The sequence below is a fragment of the Alternaria alternata genome (genome assembly GCF_001642055.1).
Source record: "Alternaria alternata strain SRC1lrK2f unplaced genomic scaffold CC77scaffold_13, whole genome shotgun sequence".
NCBI classification, from domain to species: Eukaryota; Fungi; Ascomycota; class Dothideomycetes; order Pleosporales; family Pleosporaceae; genus Alternaria; species Alternaria alternata.
This window is the reverse complement of record NW_017306202.1, coordinates 850,385-864,226: the sequence shown is the minus strand read 5'-3', so window position 1 is coordinate 864,226 and position 13,842 is coordinate 850,385. Positions and strand designations below refer to the sequence as shown.

At 50.4% G+C, this 13,842-nt stretch overlaps 5 protein-coding genes across 5 annotated transcripts; 2 read left to right on the top strand and 3 right to left on the bottom strand.

Annotated features, from left to right (window-relative positions):
* Window positions 1–74: 74 nt before the first annotated feature.
* On the bottom strand, window positions 75–1,054 carry CC77DRAFT_1021609 (HAD-like protein). Its single transcript, XM_018525294.1, has one exon. It carries the CDS (start codon window positions 1,003–1,005, stop codon window positions 259–261), a length of 747 nt encoding a protein of 248 aa, XP_018384926.1. The 5' UTR covers window positions 1,006–1,054; the 3' UTR covers window positions 75–258.
* Window positions 1,055–1,237: 183 nt separating this feature from the next.
* Window positions 1,238–3,079, top strand: CC77DRAFT_168362 (calcium-dependent phosphotriesterase). Its single transcript, XM_018530415.1, has 4 exons — window positions 1,238–1,735; window positions 1,807–2,242; window positions 2,293–2,884; window positions 2,943–3,079. Exons 1-4 carry the CDS (start codon window positions 1,470–1,472, stop codon window positions 2,984–2,986), a joined length of 1,338 nt encoding a protein of 445 aa, XP_018384925.1. The 5' UTR covers window positions 1,238–1,469; the 3' UTR covers window positions 2,987–3,079.
* Window positions 3,043–3,735, top strand: CC77DRAFT_168331 (hypothetical protein). The gene has a single exon (XM_018530414.1). The coding sequence runs from the start codon at window positions 3,172–3,174 to the stop codon at window positions 3,598–3,600; it is 429 nt and encodes a 142-aa protein (XP_018384924.1). The 5' UTR covers window positions 3,043–3,171; the 3' UTR covers window positions 3,601–3,735.
* A 1,951-nt stretch (window positions 3,736–5,686) lies between these two features.
* CC77DRAFT_1009964 (hypothetical protein) lies at window positions 5,687–11,615 on the bottom strand (the record flags this gene model as incomplete). The annotated part of the gene is made up of 5 exons (XM_018523620.1): window positions 5,687–9,442; window positions 9,768–10,506; window positions 10,556–10,677; window positions 10,735–11,003; window positions 11,087–11,615. 5 exons carry the CDS (start codon window positions 11,613–11,615, stop codon window positions 5,687–5,689), a joined length of 5,415 nt encoding a protein of 1,804 aa, XP_018384923.1.
* Window positions 11,616–12,276: 661 nt separating this feature from the next.
* CC77DRAFT_1095974 (hypothetical protein) lies at window positions 12,277–13,628 on the bottom strand. The gene has a single exon (XM_018529817.1). It carries the CDS (start codon window positions 13,514–13,516, stop codon window positions 12,746–12,748), a length of 771 nt encoding a protein of 256 aa, XP_018384922.1. The 5' UTR covers window positions 13,517–13,628; the 3' UTR covers window positions 12,277–12,745.
* Window positions 13,629–13,842: the final 214 nt, after the last annotated feature.

Sequence of the window (13,842 nt, the reverse complement as noted above, 5' to 3'; positions counted from 1 at the left end):
TGGGATTTCGGTAAGGAAATGGGTTCTGATATGGTGAGTTGCTTGAGGCATTGGATTGGGCGGAAAACGAAATAATTCGCATGGATTGTGAGCGATGTGGATCTAGGTGGACATATCTGCGGATGTAGACTCCACGGGGCGTTCTGGGACCTGTTCAGTTCACACGTTGCATACCTAGCTTCGGCCCAGACATTTTTGATGCACCATAGCTCTTAGAGGAAGATCGTGAAAAATTATCATCACAACAACAAGACTCCGCTAAGAACCTGCTTTCCAATCCTTAAGCTTGACCAACAACTCTTCCATACTAGACGCGTAAAGATCGAATTCCCCAAAAACATCTGTACAAGGGTCATGTTCCTCAAAGTCCAGATACGCAGTGTGGAATCCAGCCTTCCTGGCTGCAATCAAATCCCACGCATGCGCCGCGATGAACCATCTCGCACCCTCTCCCTTTCCCAGAGAACCAGTATGCTTCACCTTTTCGTCCAAATGCCTCTGCGCATTCTCATAAACGCGTACATCTGGTTTTGCAACTTGAATGGCATCACAACTGAGTAGATGCTGTTCGTCCAATTCAATGCCCGCGTTACGGTAGTAGTTCAAAGAGGTCTCTGACCCTCCATTTGTTACACCATAGACATCCCAGCCCGCTTCCCTCAGTCCATCATAACACTTTTTCAGCCCTTCGCGCGGCTTCATGGCCTTGAATGCTTTCATGATCTCTTCCAAGTCTTCGTCGGTGACGGCGTCGACGGGTAGATCGACAACGGCGCATGCGCGTCGGAACGTAGACTTGAGAACCTGGGCGATGGGAACGTAGGCACCGGTCATGGAGACGTAGGTGAAGTCACGTTGAGCAGCATAGAACCAGGAGAAGAAGAGCGTTTTGGGGTCCACAGCCGCGGTTACAAGTTTAGGGCCGAGACGGGAATGGATGGTGGATATAGGGACATCGAAGGCGAAACATGTTCCTATCACATCGAAAGAGGCGGATTTTGTCATATTGGCGTTTTGGAGATTCGTTTAGGAAGATTGAGGCTGAGTCGTTGCTGCAGAGCTGAGCTGTATGTTCCACAGTAAGCTGTGGGTGGAGAAGCTAGGTACCTAGATAGACTGAAGACCCTGTGACGTCAGCCTTTCCGTCGCCCTTCGCGGGGTTCCATCCGAACGTCCATCTCCAACGCTACGATCCCCATCTCTAAGTACTAACCCCTGCTATCAACGAGGCAGAAATATTTGGTCTTGGCAGTCAAGCATGCCTGAGAGGTCCTCTAACATCCCACGTGCGCTGCGCGAGCCAATCACAGCACGATCTCACTGGGGCTGGACAGATTGCGCCATGCCGCTTACAGCCCCGTTAAGCCCTGCTCAGCCGTACCGCCAGGTATCAACATGAGATATAAGCTCAGCCTTCCGTCGTTCTCTTACGACTTCTGCATCATTTTTTCTTTGTTGTAATACGCATCATGCCTAGCATAGCGACGACCATATGGTACGCGTTCGTAGTAGCGTGGGGCGCGTCGCTTTACCAACTCTACCTCAAAGATCTTTTTGCGATTACTTTTGGTGTTGGTCGCGTGATACAGAGTATCGATGAATTTCCAGAATTCAGTTGTAGCCGTCTTGTGCATCCAAGGCTAGAAGCGTGTGAGGATATCTGGCTGGATGACCACGAGAGGACATTGTATGCGGCTTGCGCGGGCACGGCAGATAGGTTGGCTTGGAATCAAGCGTAAGCTATTCTCAATTTATGTTCTTACAAATGAAAGTGGTTGAAAAGCTGCGGACACTGACTTGGCTTAGCATGAAGGATGTCAACGTCACTGGACGACGGCCTGGCGGATCAGAACTCATTGCCTTGGATATTGACGAACCTGGTGTTGACGGGTTTTACAATCTTCGTGGCATCAAACCCATCGGACACTATAGAGGAGCGACTGGAAACTCCGATCTTGATCTTCTAGGCTTCGATGCTCATGTCTTGGATGACAACACGATTCGGTTCTATATGGTCAACCAACGACCACCAGTCGGAGCGTTCAACAACATCATCGATGCTTCAAAGAGCGGCGCAAATTCGACGATTGAGATCTTCGAAATGAGAACAGGTCAGGAGCAGATGCGACATGTTCGTACCATCTTCTCAAATGAGATTTGGACGCCAAACCGTGTTTCGGCGCTTGCAGATGGCTCTGGTGGATTTCTTGTGACAAATGATCATTCTGTCAAGGTTGGTTTGGTATGTGACTCTCGATGTTAACGAAATGAATGCCATCTAATGCCGAATAGCGAAGAAAGCTTGACTATGTTATCGGTGGCGGTAACGTCGCCTACTGCGACGGAGCCGGTAACTGCCACGCAGCCTATGACGGCAGCGAGGATGACGATACTGTTCCGTCAACCCCAGGCGATGAGCCAATGTACAAAGTCTATCTCAAGAAAGCGCTCGGATACCTTCCGAAGTCGAAGCTTAAGTTCCCCAATGGACTTGCCCGCGGTCGAGACGGTTTCTTCTACGTTCCTAGCGCCATAGACGGCCAGATTCGCGTCCTGGCATTGCAACCCGACAAGACCCTTCGCCTCGTCGACACCATCCATGTCGGCATGCCGCTTGATAATATCTCACCCGACGCTAACGGCGACATTTACGCCGCCGGTTTCCCCAATCTTATCCAATCCGGTAAAGGCTTCGATGATCCTTACAACCAGTCTTCGCCCGTGACCATTTGGCGCATCAGAAAGACGGTTGACGTAGGGAAGTCTGGGGTAAGAAGTGTAGATTACAGAGTCGAAAAGGTTCTTGAGGATAAGGATAGTAAAGTTCTGAGTGGTAGCACTACGGTCAGACATGATGTCAAGACTGGTCGGTTATTCATTAGCGGTAAGTTAACGACTGTGGCTTTGGGGAACTTTGAGAACTATGTGTTGACTTTTGGCAGCTGCCGTACATCCATTCCTTGTCGTTTGCGAACCGACTAAATAAGCGTTTACACTGGTGCCGCAAGTATTGAGATAGGCCATGAAGAGAGAGACTCGGTATATCGGTCATTAAGTCCCGCCACGCTCAACATCTAAAGTGTAGCTGGTCTTTTGGATATAATCCAGAGAAAAAGGAGGAGGTACATTAGAATGTTGACCATGAGTTTTGGTCAAGCAAAATGGTAAAGGATGTTGATGGAAGAAGGTCTTACATTGAGAAGAATCCATATGCTCTTCTCGCTATCCTTAGCCCCATTACCGCCATGGCTTCTTCCCTCGTTTCAAAACATTCCAAGCAAACCCCTCGCATCCTTGCGCCACCTGACCAATGCCACCAAATTTGCACAAGGTGCACTGTCCATCCACGCCGGTGTCAAGTTTCGGACTATGTCGTCCAACTTCTTCTTATCTTCTTCGCCCAAGCTGGCGATCAGTTCCTCCCAGTTTTGGGCTTTGATGTTTTCGTTGCTTTGGCATTCGCAGAAGATGTTGTATGCAGCCACAGTGATGTCGTTGTCGGCGGCCATCAAGATCTGCTGGCAGCGGTTGGTGGCCATCTTTGTGTTTGATTTGAAAGTCTTTGTAGTACTTTGGGGGGTTGCAACCTTTTTCTTCTAGTCGGCACGGCCGAGGCTTGTAGTTGTCTTGCGAGCTGTGTACTTTGACTCTGGAACATAAAGTAGAACGGGGCTGGTTTTGTATACAGGATATTGCCTTGCATCATTGACTCCAAAGGCGATGATTCAATAGAGCCATGTCATTCACGTTGCTAGGACGTATTGTGAAAGATCGAATGTTGGCCATATCGTTGAATAAATCACCAAACATACATATGGCAGAAGGCCACGTAGATTATAGTAAAGGGACTGCGCTCCAGCCTCCAACACATGGGCATTCCAGGTATCTTTTTTTTTGGGAAGAGTGAACGACGCTTTCAATGTGATAGAGATAGGGAAGCGCGAGAGAAAGCGGAATTTATACCCTTTCGCCTCCTCTGGCGCGAACGCATAGACACCGTCACGCACACACTAAAATCGCAAGAAGAACGAAACTTTCTAGCGCAGCCAGTCAACACATGATACTTCCGTTGCAACGATTTCGGTAACGGCATATCAGTCACACCAAATCATGTACTGTCGTCGATAGAGACAGTGACATTGGCTGGTCGCAGCGGCCATATGCTCCCTCTTGTCACAGTCTTCTCGTGACTACCACCCCGGTTTTGACTCTGCTATACTGCATGTTCTCTTCTCTCACACATGTTGTGATCGTTTTTGTATTTTTGGAATCTACTACTTATCCATTAGATACACGACGTTTGTCTTTGCCATGTTGTCGCATGTCTCAGCCTAACCACCAGCATCGGAATCTTTGGCCGACCTCTTTAAGGGGGCATGAAGAAATTCCAGTATTTCAGGCCCACTTTTTTCCCGGACTTTGTGGTCTAATACCTTCAAGAGAGGAAACCGGGCGCACATTACTTCAGTGTGTCACTACTTCTGATGGTCGCCGAAGGGCGAAGATATCTTTTTGAGAAAGACCTCTTTGGAAAAGAGCGAGGATAAAGCAGAGAATAGGTTATCGCGCGTTGATGTGCAGAGCTTTATAGGTGAAGCTGGAGACCCAGCGGCACAACCATGTCCAGTTACCTGGGCGTAGTCTTAGGCACAAGCAGCAGCTACCAATCTTCTCGGGCATGAACCGCGAGCCCTCGCTTTTGGATTGACGTTGGAAGTGGGAAAAGGCTGAAAAGTCGACCATATTGATGGCAGATTTCTCATTTTGAAGAAGGCGATCATCTCACCGCGGCCATGGATACTCGTCATTGTGTTTTTAGTTTCCAATGTGCGAAGAGGGATAAAAAACAGAAGTGACGCGGCAGATTTTCCGAAATTTGCATGGGACAGGAGGATCCCAACCGAGAAGCAGCAGCATGTTGCTTGCTCCAGTAATTTTGGAGATACCAGAACAGACGAGAGTTCACATGCCGAAGTATGCTTGCGGTTTCGATGCAAACAATGAATCTTGGAAACCAGGAACATCTTGTCGTACTTCTCTTCCTTGTCGAGTCAACCCAGTTCCAGCAGACGCAGACATCCAATCTAATCGAATGGGTTTTGTTTTGAGCAATATGTCTTCCAAACGGCGAACATGAGATGTGTGATTGTCTTTTCGATCTCCTAGCATCTCCTCCGAAAGCACCAGTCATTGGGGGTTGTCACTTGGCTTTTAAGCTGGGTGAAGTCTTAGGAACGAGGCTCTCATGTCATTTGTGCGAGTTGTTTCTTTTTGGAAGCTGATAGCGAGTGAAGGTGCAGAAGCGCAAACATATTCGTTTTTGAAAACCTTTGAAGGAAAGAGAACCGCAGCCATGTGTTCGTGCGCCGTTTGTTTTGGAAGATCGTCAATGGACAATGGGTATGAGAAGAGAAAGTAGCCAAGCGACGGGCTTATATACACATCTAAGAACCGTGAGCACGTGAGCTCGTGCGAGACCTGATCCAAAAGGCGCGCCAACTGCATGATGAGATTGCTTCAAAGTTGACCGCATATATGATCATGACATTCGCAGACAGAAATCACAGCGCGATCAACCACAATAGCAAGTGAACAGAGAAACCATCAATTCGTCGTCCAAATTACTCTACCACCAGAAATGCTATATGCACATCATCTATCCCAGAACACATAATCACAACATCATCTACCGCTTAACCAACCCAGCAGCAGCAGCCTTCATCTCCGCCTCCTCGTTCTTCTTCCTCTGCGCCTCAATCTCCGCCCTTGCCTTCCTCTTCTCCTCTTGCTGCAGCTGATCCGGTCTCCTGACTGCAATATCCTTTGGCTTGTTGTCCGAGAAGAAGAACTTCAGACCCTTCTCAATGATGTAACAAGCGACAAAATCGAAAGCCATGATGCTGGTAATCATGACCTTGAATTCGGTGGTGAAGGGGACAAGCTTGAGCTTCTCGTTGAGTTCGGGAATGAACTCGGTGGCACAGGAGAAGGCAACACCGGAGACGGAAACGAGTCCCCAGTACATGCCCTTGTTCTCGCGGATGGACTCACGGAAGGGTCGGCCTTGGTAGTTAATGGCAAAGGTCGAGATTTGTTGAATGAGTTGTAGGAGGTAGATCGCAGAGTTGAGCAGGGATGGCTCGAAGTCCTTCTCGAGATCCGGGTTGGGGTCCTTGGGCTCAACACGCTGGACGTATTGGCTGACATAGATGAGGGTGATGATATGGATAGCAAACTGTCCAAGTACGGAACCGATGATGTACGTGTTGAAAATGTTGGACTGAGGACGTTCTTTTGACAGAGTCTCAACGGTCTTTGCGCGCGAAATGGAAAGGAAGCATACGCTCATCATCATACCGGAAATGGTGACTTGACCATCGCCGAACTTGATACCATCCAGGTAGAGAACAGACAAACTGTAAGCAGAGATCAAGCAGTTCAAAGCGAGAATCTTGTACATCTGGATTGTAGCGACGAGTGTGCAGCGACCTTGACGGATGATGTTGGGAATCGCAACGACGTTCGCAAGCTTAGAGGTGAAGGGCGCAGCGACAGAAGCATCACCGAGTTTGATCGTCGGTGGTTCACCAGCCATCTCTTCCATCTCTTGCATCATCATCTTCTCCTGCATCTGCTGAGCAAGGTTGCCGACGGCCTGAGGCGGCTGGACTTGACCGGGCTGTTGTTGAACAAGGGTACCAGTAGATGCTGATCCGTTAGCGACACCATTGGCACCTGGGAGAAGACCCTTCTTCTTTGCCTGATTCTCCATTGCCTTTTCGTAGTGAGGGTTGGTTGGGCCAGGGGGGTATAGATGCGCGATCATGATCGGAACAGGTGGCTGAGGCTGGTTGAAGCGTTGCATCAAGTTACACTGCTTCTCGTAGACATTCTTCATCTGAGTGTTGCGGAAGTGCTCGCCAATCTTGTCGAGGTCCTCACGGGTACCGTTGAGTAGGGCGACACCGATGTGAGCTTGCTTCAGCGCACCGACATCGTTGGTACCATCACCAGCCATTAGTGTAGTGTAACCGCAGTCCTTAAGGCCAAGAAGAATTTCCTCCTTCTGCTTCGGTGAGACACGAGCGTAGACCCAAGTGTATCGCAGAATCTGCTTCCATCCAGGTTGACCAGAGAACTTCGAAAGTGCGTACCCAGTAAGACAGATATCCTTGGTCTTCAAGATCTCGGCGTCCAGAGGCTGGGAGGGGTCAACAGGAATGCTAATCTTGTCGTCAACGCTGCGCCAAACGAGTTTCTCGCCAGTTTCGTCGTTCTCAGGCGCGTCAAGAATGTAACAATCGCGGTCGACGATCTCGACTTGCTTAGCGACATGGACAGCAGTCAGCGGGTTGTCACCAGTGATCATGACAACACGATGACTAGACTCGTTGAGGGAACGTACAGCCTCGACAGCGTCAGGCTTCAAGGGGCACTGGAGGACGAGGAAACCGGCAAAGTGCAAGTCAGACTCGACTTGTTCACGCTTGAGGTCGTTGATGCGGTTCTGGCCCCACTCTCCTTCTTCAGATAGAAACTTGTACGCGAGAGCGAGGACACGGCCACCATTGCGGGTAAAGTGTTTGAATGTCTCCTCGTAGTTCGGTGGGGTGTTGACCAACATCTTGCGAATAGTCTCGGGCGCACCCTTGACCGCAGCGATTGTGCTCCTGACCTTGCGACCGGTCTTGTTGTTATTAACCAGGACAGTTGCGACAGAGCTCTGGCGTTTAAGAGCAGACGAGAATTGGAAGCGGCGACGGATGTGTACGAGTTCGGCCTGAGAATTGGCAGTAGTCATGGTAGCTTGGATCGTGTCTTTGGCTCCGAGTTTCCAGCCGAGGGACTGTAGAGTAGCTTTCTCCATAGGCTCTCCAACAGTCTCGCCATCGTCTAGTTTGACCAGAGAGTGAGCGGCGGCAAGCACCAGTGTTGTCTCAGTTCCAACATCCGTGACCTTTGTGAGATCAGTATGCGCACCGTCTGCAGCAACCGTAGCATTGTCTTGACCCAGTGATAGTCCAGCAATACCGTCGACGACCAAGTCTTCACCAGTCAATGTACCAGTCTTATCAAAGCAGGCGACGTCGACCTGTCCAGCGAAAGGAATTCGGAACGGCTCAGTACAGAAGATGGCGTATTTGCTAAGCGCGGCAAGGGAGGTGTTGACAGCCAAGCTAAGTTCCATGGGGAGCTCGGGAGGGACGACGCTGGTAACGATGAGGACGCAGTCGAGGAGCAGCTTGTTACGCTGGCGGTCGAGCTTGACACCCTCCTTCCAGACGTACCACGAGGCGGCGACGGCAAAGACGGTAAGGAAGAGGATGAAGAAGAGAGCTTCTACGTTGTTTGCGGAGACGCGCTCGGTAGCGAAGATCATGGTTCTGACGAGGCTGCCCTGGTTGGTCTCGAAACCAGTCTTGATGACAACAGCAACAGCACCCTTGTCCGGTGGCGGTGGGACTCCAGACGAAAGTCTGTTGACGCCGCTGCCATCTTCCTCAGCATCGTTGCCGTGCGAAACCTGGAGGACCTTGGTGCCACCCCAGAGGAACGAGTTCTTGTCCAGACCCTCAGGCTCGATGCGCGCATCGCCAGGTCGCAATTGTACGGATTCCTTGAGCACCGGTGTGCTCTCTCCCGAAAGCATAGCCTCGTTAACGATGGCGGAACCCTCGAGTAGGAGCATGTCGCATGCTACACCCGAATCTTCCTTGGTCCTGCCTGCGCTGACGACATCGCCGGGTAGCAGCTTGTCGCTCATAACCTCCTGCCACTTCTTTTGCCTGTATACATAGATCTCGTATGGCTTGATGCTCATGCCGCGGAACTCGGTCAGGGTCCTTTGTCTCTGCCACACAACGGTGCTCTCGAAAGCGACCAGCATGAACAGGGTGAACAGCGAGTAGTACCAGTATTCATCCAACATCCACAGTCCGACGCAGAAGATCTGGAAGACGAAGAAGGGCGCAACGGCGTGTTCCTTGAACAGCTCGGTGAAGGTCGGGACGGGGATATCGAATTCGTTTGTGCCATAATGTTGTGCGATGCGCTCAATCTCAGCGGGCGAGGTGAGACCTTGGGTCTGCTGGAACGTCTTGAGCTGGGGCTTGGGTTCGACATCGAGGGGATAGGAGAGCGGGGCGAAGGAACCCTTGTCGGCATCGTAGAGGAAACGTCGCTTCTGGAAGAGGAACGAGAGGTTCGGCTTTCCACCAACGTTGTCGCGCACCAATGGCACAATCTCAGCGGCGCCGGCATTCTTGATCGGCTGGACTTTGATAAGCGATGCAGAACGCACGTCGCCGGCCGAGGTGGTGGTGAATGCGCTCTTGAGGTTAACGTTCCAGTGCGTCATGAGCCAGAACAGCGACTGGAAGGTGGTGATGCTGGCAATCCACACAAAAGTCCATTCCGACGACTGAATGTACTGCTCGTAGCGCTGCGGCGAAAAGTATATGGCGGAGAAGGCCGGCCATATTATTAAAAATGGCCAGATGTAGGTGTGCAGCTGCAACGGCAGCGGGTTGTGCAGGCTGGCCTGCTTGATCTGGGGGTTGTCGACAAGCGGGGCCATGGTTGTGGTTGTCGTGTCCAGACGAACGTCAGTCCTCGAAGATTATCAGAGTCCCTTTGCCATCGCGCCCGCCGCCATCGTCGGCGCTAGCGGCCCCGACGCACGTGTGGTAGAACATTCACGAACATGGGTTGCATGCGGACTAGCGTCGCCCGTGATTGGTCCGTATTCTCTAACTACGTCCAGTCACCTCTGCCCAAATGCCATCAATCCTATCATCGAAAAATGAGTCCGTCCATGCCACGCGCCGCATCTCGTGCTCGAGGTGCTCTCTACTACCGATATTCATTTCCTTACACACCCCCGAGAGTTGTGTGGTCCACCACGTTCGCTCTGCATCTGTTGCAATAGAACATGCCATGACCAGGGCCCAAAGCAACATGTTGAGATTTTTCTCGCGTTTCCATGTTTCTAGCACTGATGTATTTGGTCGATCTATAGCGGTGCGCAGTCGCCGCAGAAGGATAGCGAATATCTTAGTGTTCAGTGGTAGCGCTCGCAGTACCGCATAAATGAAGATGAGAGCTGCTGCGAGTAGGGCTTCAACTACACTCGCTGCATCTGCTCTATGTTTTTGGGACTCGTTACATTCACTGTTGTTGTCCCGGATGCTCTGGTCGAATTTGAGAAAGTCCTGCGAGCGATCGGGTACTGAAAGGAGAATGAACTGAGTAGTGTAGAGAAGATTGCTTAGAGCCACGCGTGCAACACGACCTGTCCAGTGCGACGATGTTGCAAGCGCGAGTCGGTGTAGTCGATAGAAGATATCGAAGCAATCGATAGCAGCACAAGATAATTGAAGCAGAGAGGTTGGTGATGTGTATGTTGCCTCGTCATGCAGCTTGTCTGGAAGAGGTGCATCTGGTCCCAGCCACACATGCGGAAAGAATGGGGTTGTACGGGAAGCTGCTGCCGCATGAAAATCTACCCTACCGCATGTATTAGCAAGTAGTCAAACTTGATGTGGTTTGAACTTACCATAATATACCTCGCGTCAAGCCATCATGCTTTCCAAAAGCAAGTATCCCGCCTCGCTCTTCAACCATAACTCTCAACGCGGTGAGGTGAAGTTGAGCTACATCGTAAGCTCCAGTCAGATTCTGAAATACTCAGTATCCATCCTTCCATGTAATCCATCTACCAGGTTGGGCGCTTACCTCGAGATTCGCCAGTGTCAGGACCGTGCCAACAATATCGTCAGATACGCTTCCCCGACACATCGCAAGTTTATAGGTCACGGTTCGGACTGCTTCGTTTTTGTGCTCGAGTTCGCACACCCGCAGATCATGAGACTCATTCACAAGCATGCCGTATAGCGCCCAGCTTGCCAGAGTAGCATGTAGCAAGCCAGCGTCATTCAAGATAAAGGACTTCCATGTGTGCGTAGCATCAGGGCCGATCGAGTTGTTCTTGGGTGAATCTTTGTCTGGAGTCAGTGTTAGCCTATGTGTCCTTCTCTGGAAGCTTTGTCCTTGTCGGCTAGGTATCTGTCATGGACTTTGTACGTACATAATCGGAAGAGCGCATTTAGCTGTGGCGTGTCTGGCATCGGCAGAGCGCCAAAAGGATCCATATGATAGATATTGAGGTCGGCCTTTAGCACTGGTCTTTCGAGTGCTGGCTCACTTGTGTTTCTTCTACTGGTACTGTGTTTCGTCTCATTGGAATTATCTATGCCGCTGTCTTCGGCACCGATTTTTGAGGGCAGCGGTGTAGGACCAGATCTTGTTCTCAGAACCTGTGGTCTTTTCTTTCCTCGTTTATTGGTATTGTATAGGTATTCTCTTTGCCTGCTCAAAGTCTTCTTCTTCTCGTTTCCCGGTTCAGATAACCGGAAACGACTCTTCAGCTGCTTTTCCGCCACGACTGTGCTCGTCGAACTATGTTCAGGCACGTTGAACTGTGGCCCAGCCATCTTCGTATCGAAGTAGTTCCGCATCACTAACCGGCGGATCGTGCTTCGTTCCATGCCGGCTGGCTGATGTGGCTCGTCTGTCGTCACGAAGAACTCGTACTTGCGCTCCGTAGAAGTAGCCATCTTAGACTTTAGTAATCAACCATTTGGTGAAGTCGTGGTCTGAAGCAGAGTATGGGATCAAAATTCAGTATTTCCGGTGATGCGCATAGCAATATCTCTTGGATTTCGTTGCAGAGACTATGGCTCTATACATATAACTGTTGCCGTGTATCAGCGATGCAATGTTTTCACCTCTGATTACCACACGTCGACCTACGTAACTGTGAGTCGTCGCATCGTCGGCCGAAGCAGCGACCTACGTTCGGGACCTGTCTCGCCCGAGAGTATTTCAGTCCATGACATTCCTATGGATGATTATATAAGGCCAGGGCTGATTACAGCAGCGGGGTTGATTTGCGAGGCAGTAGGCCATTGGACAGCGGCAACATGCATCCTACGCCTCGTGTGGGGTTAGCCTCAGGCATGTGCCGACGTATAAAGCTTCGCTATGCGGCTGAATTTTATGACAGCCGGGGCCGAAACTCGTGTTTCGGTAACGATACCCATGGTTGCAGGATGCGGGAGATCGTGATGTGGTAATCCGCTCGGTAGAAGGTGCGCGCTCATGCAGCCCTACCACGAGTCAAGACCGATAGCGCTGCTGCGTCAGCAATTTCACCTGCCAAATTTGTGATGCATGTAATTATTGCTGCTTCGATCTTCATCTGAAAATCTACAGACTCCGTCATTGTGTAGATACTGTGATTTTCGGTAGCTGAGCAAGTGGTTTTCCAACGTGCGATGACGATGACGGCCCCCAGTGCTAATATTCTAAAAACAGCGCACCCAGCAACACCTGGGGAGACTTCGCAACCACCACTTCACATTTCCACGCTACCAATGCCCATCCATCATACTAGTTTCCATGGTAATATGTGTGTTTAAAGTTCCATTTTCAAAACTTCAGAAGTAAATAAGATTGGAATAGGTAGTTCTCTATATCATTTTCATACAACCGCTTCATGTGCATTTCTATGCATTCTGCTGGTCTCCGCGTTTTGTACACGGTCCGAGTCGGCTCGTCTTCTATGCACTATTATATATGGCAAGAGTTGGAGGTTTGGAGGTCTGGAGATTGGGCTGCCTGATTCTGCTGGTTTTGTGTCAGTTGGTTGCTCTAGAGCTGCGGCGCTTGAGAGAGGAGTATGTATTCAAGTCCAGTGCGACTCAGGCTCACCTGTCTCATCCATCTTGAATGTACTTGACGATTCTCTTCCTGTCATAGGTCTCAAATGCGAGCTATCCTTTCTCATTTCTCCCTCATGGCCCACTCCGTTCCCGTCCTCGTCGCTTCCTCCACCTTCTTCCTTATCGCCTGCCGCCCCGGCATTTTTGGACATGATTCGTCGTTCGTGACGACGGCGACGGCACGCCTTTTTCTTTCTCTGGTGGGCCATCATCTTCACTCTTGCTGCCTCCAAAGTAAAACTTTCTTCCCCGTATTCTGAGACTGAGACTTGGACATCGTATCGCGACAGTTTTTTTGCACTCGCCAGGACTCTTTTGATCATCGAGCGGTCCTCTGGGCTCACCACAGATTCGAGACTCTTGGGTCCGTGAGCTTGGTGATACTTGATCAGTGCAACCACCGATGGCAAAGTGCAGAACACCGTGACACTCTGCACCTTGATGCGCGTGGTTGTACATCGTAGTCTGAGTGTCCTGCTTGCTAGTCCCATGGCAAGTATGAGCGCGTACATATGAGCTCTTTCGCGCGTTTTGACATTATTGGCTCCGTACTGGCCTCGCTCGATGCCGTGTTTTTGCTCCTCGACTGGTAGAATGCTGGACCGAGCTGCGCCTATCGCCGCATGTTGGATGATACTGATACCAATGCCCGCTCTACGACAAAAGTCAACCGCTGTGTGCAGGACCAGGGAAATTTGATCGAAGACTGGTAGGACGTTGCTGAGTTCGGACATCTCGGGAAGAGAAGGATGTGCAAGAAGGCTTAGGCGGGTTTGTATGGTAATCTTGTAGATTGAACGCAAAGGTCCCGACAGGTATGAGATGTGAAGGTGATGTTGATAATATGTCGTTGGCTTTTTTGATGGTTGCAGAGGTTGGGAGGCACTGGGAAAAGGGTCGTGGGTCACGCGATCTCAGTCCCGCTTGTGTTTCCATGGTTGACCTGTAGCTGCTTAGGAGTATCAATGCTGAGTAGGTCACTATAGCCTGGGCAGGGCCCGTTGGACAGCTGTTTCGTTGAGTATTCGAAACGAATGATACCAATATTTAGACATGGTTG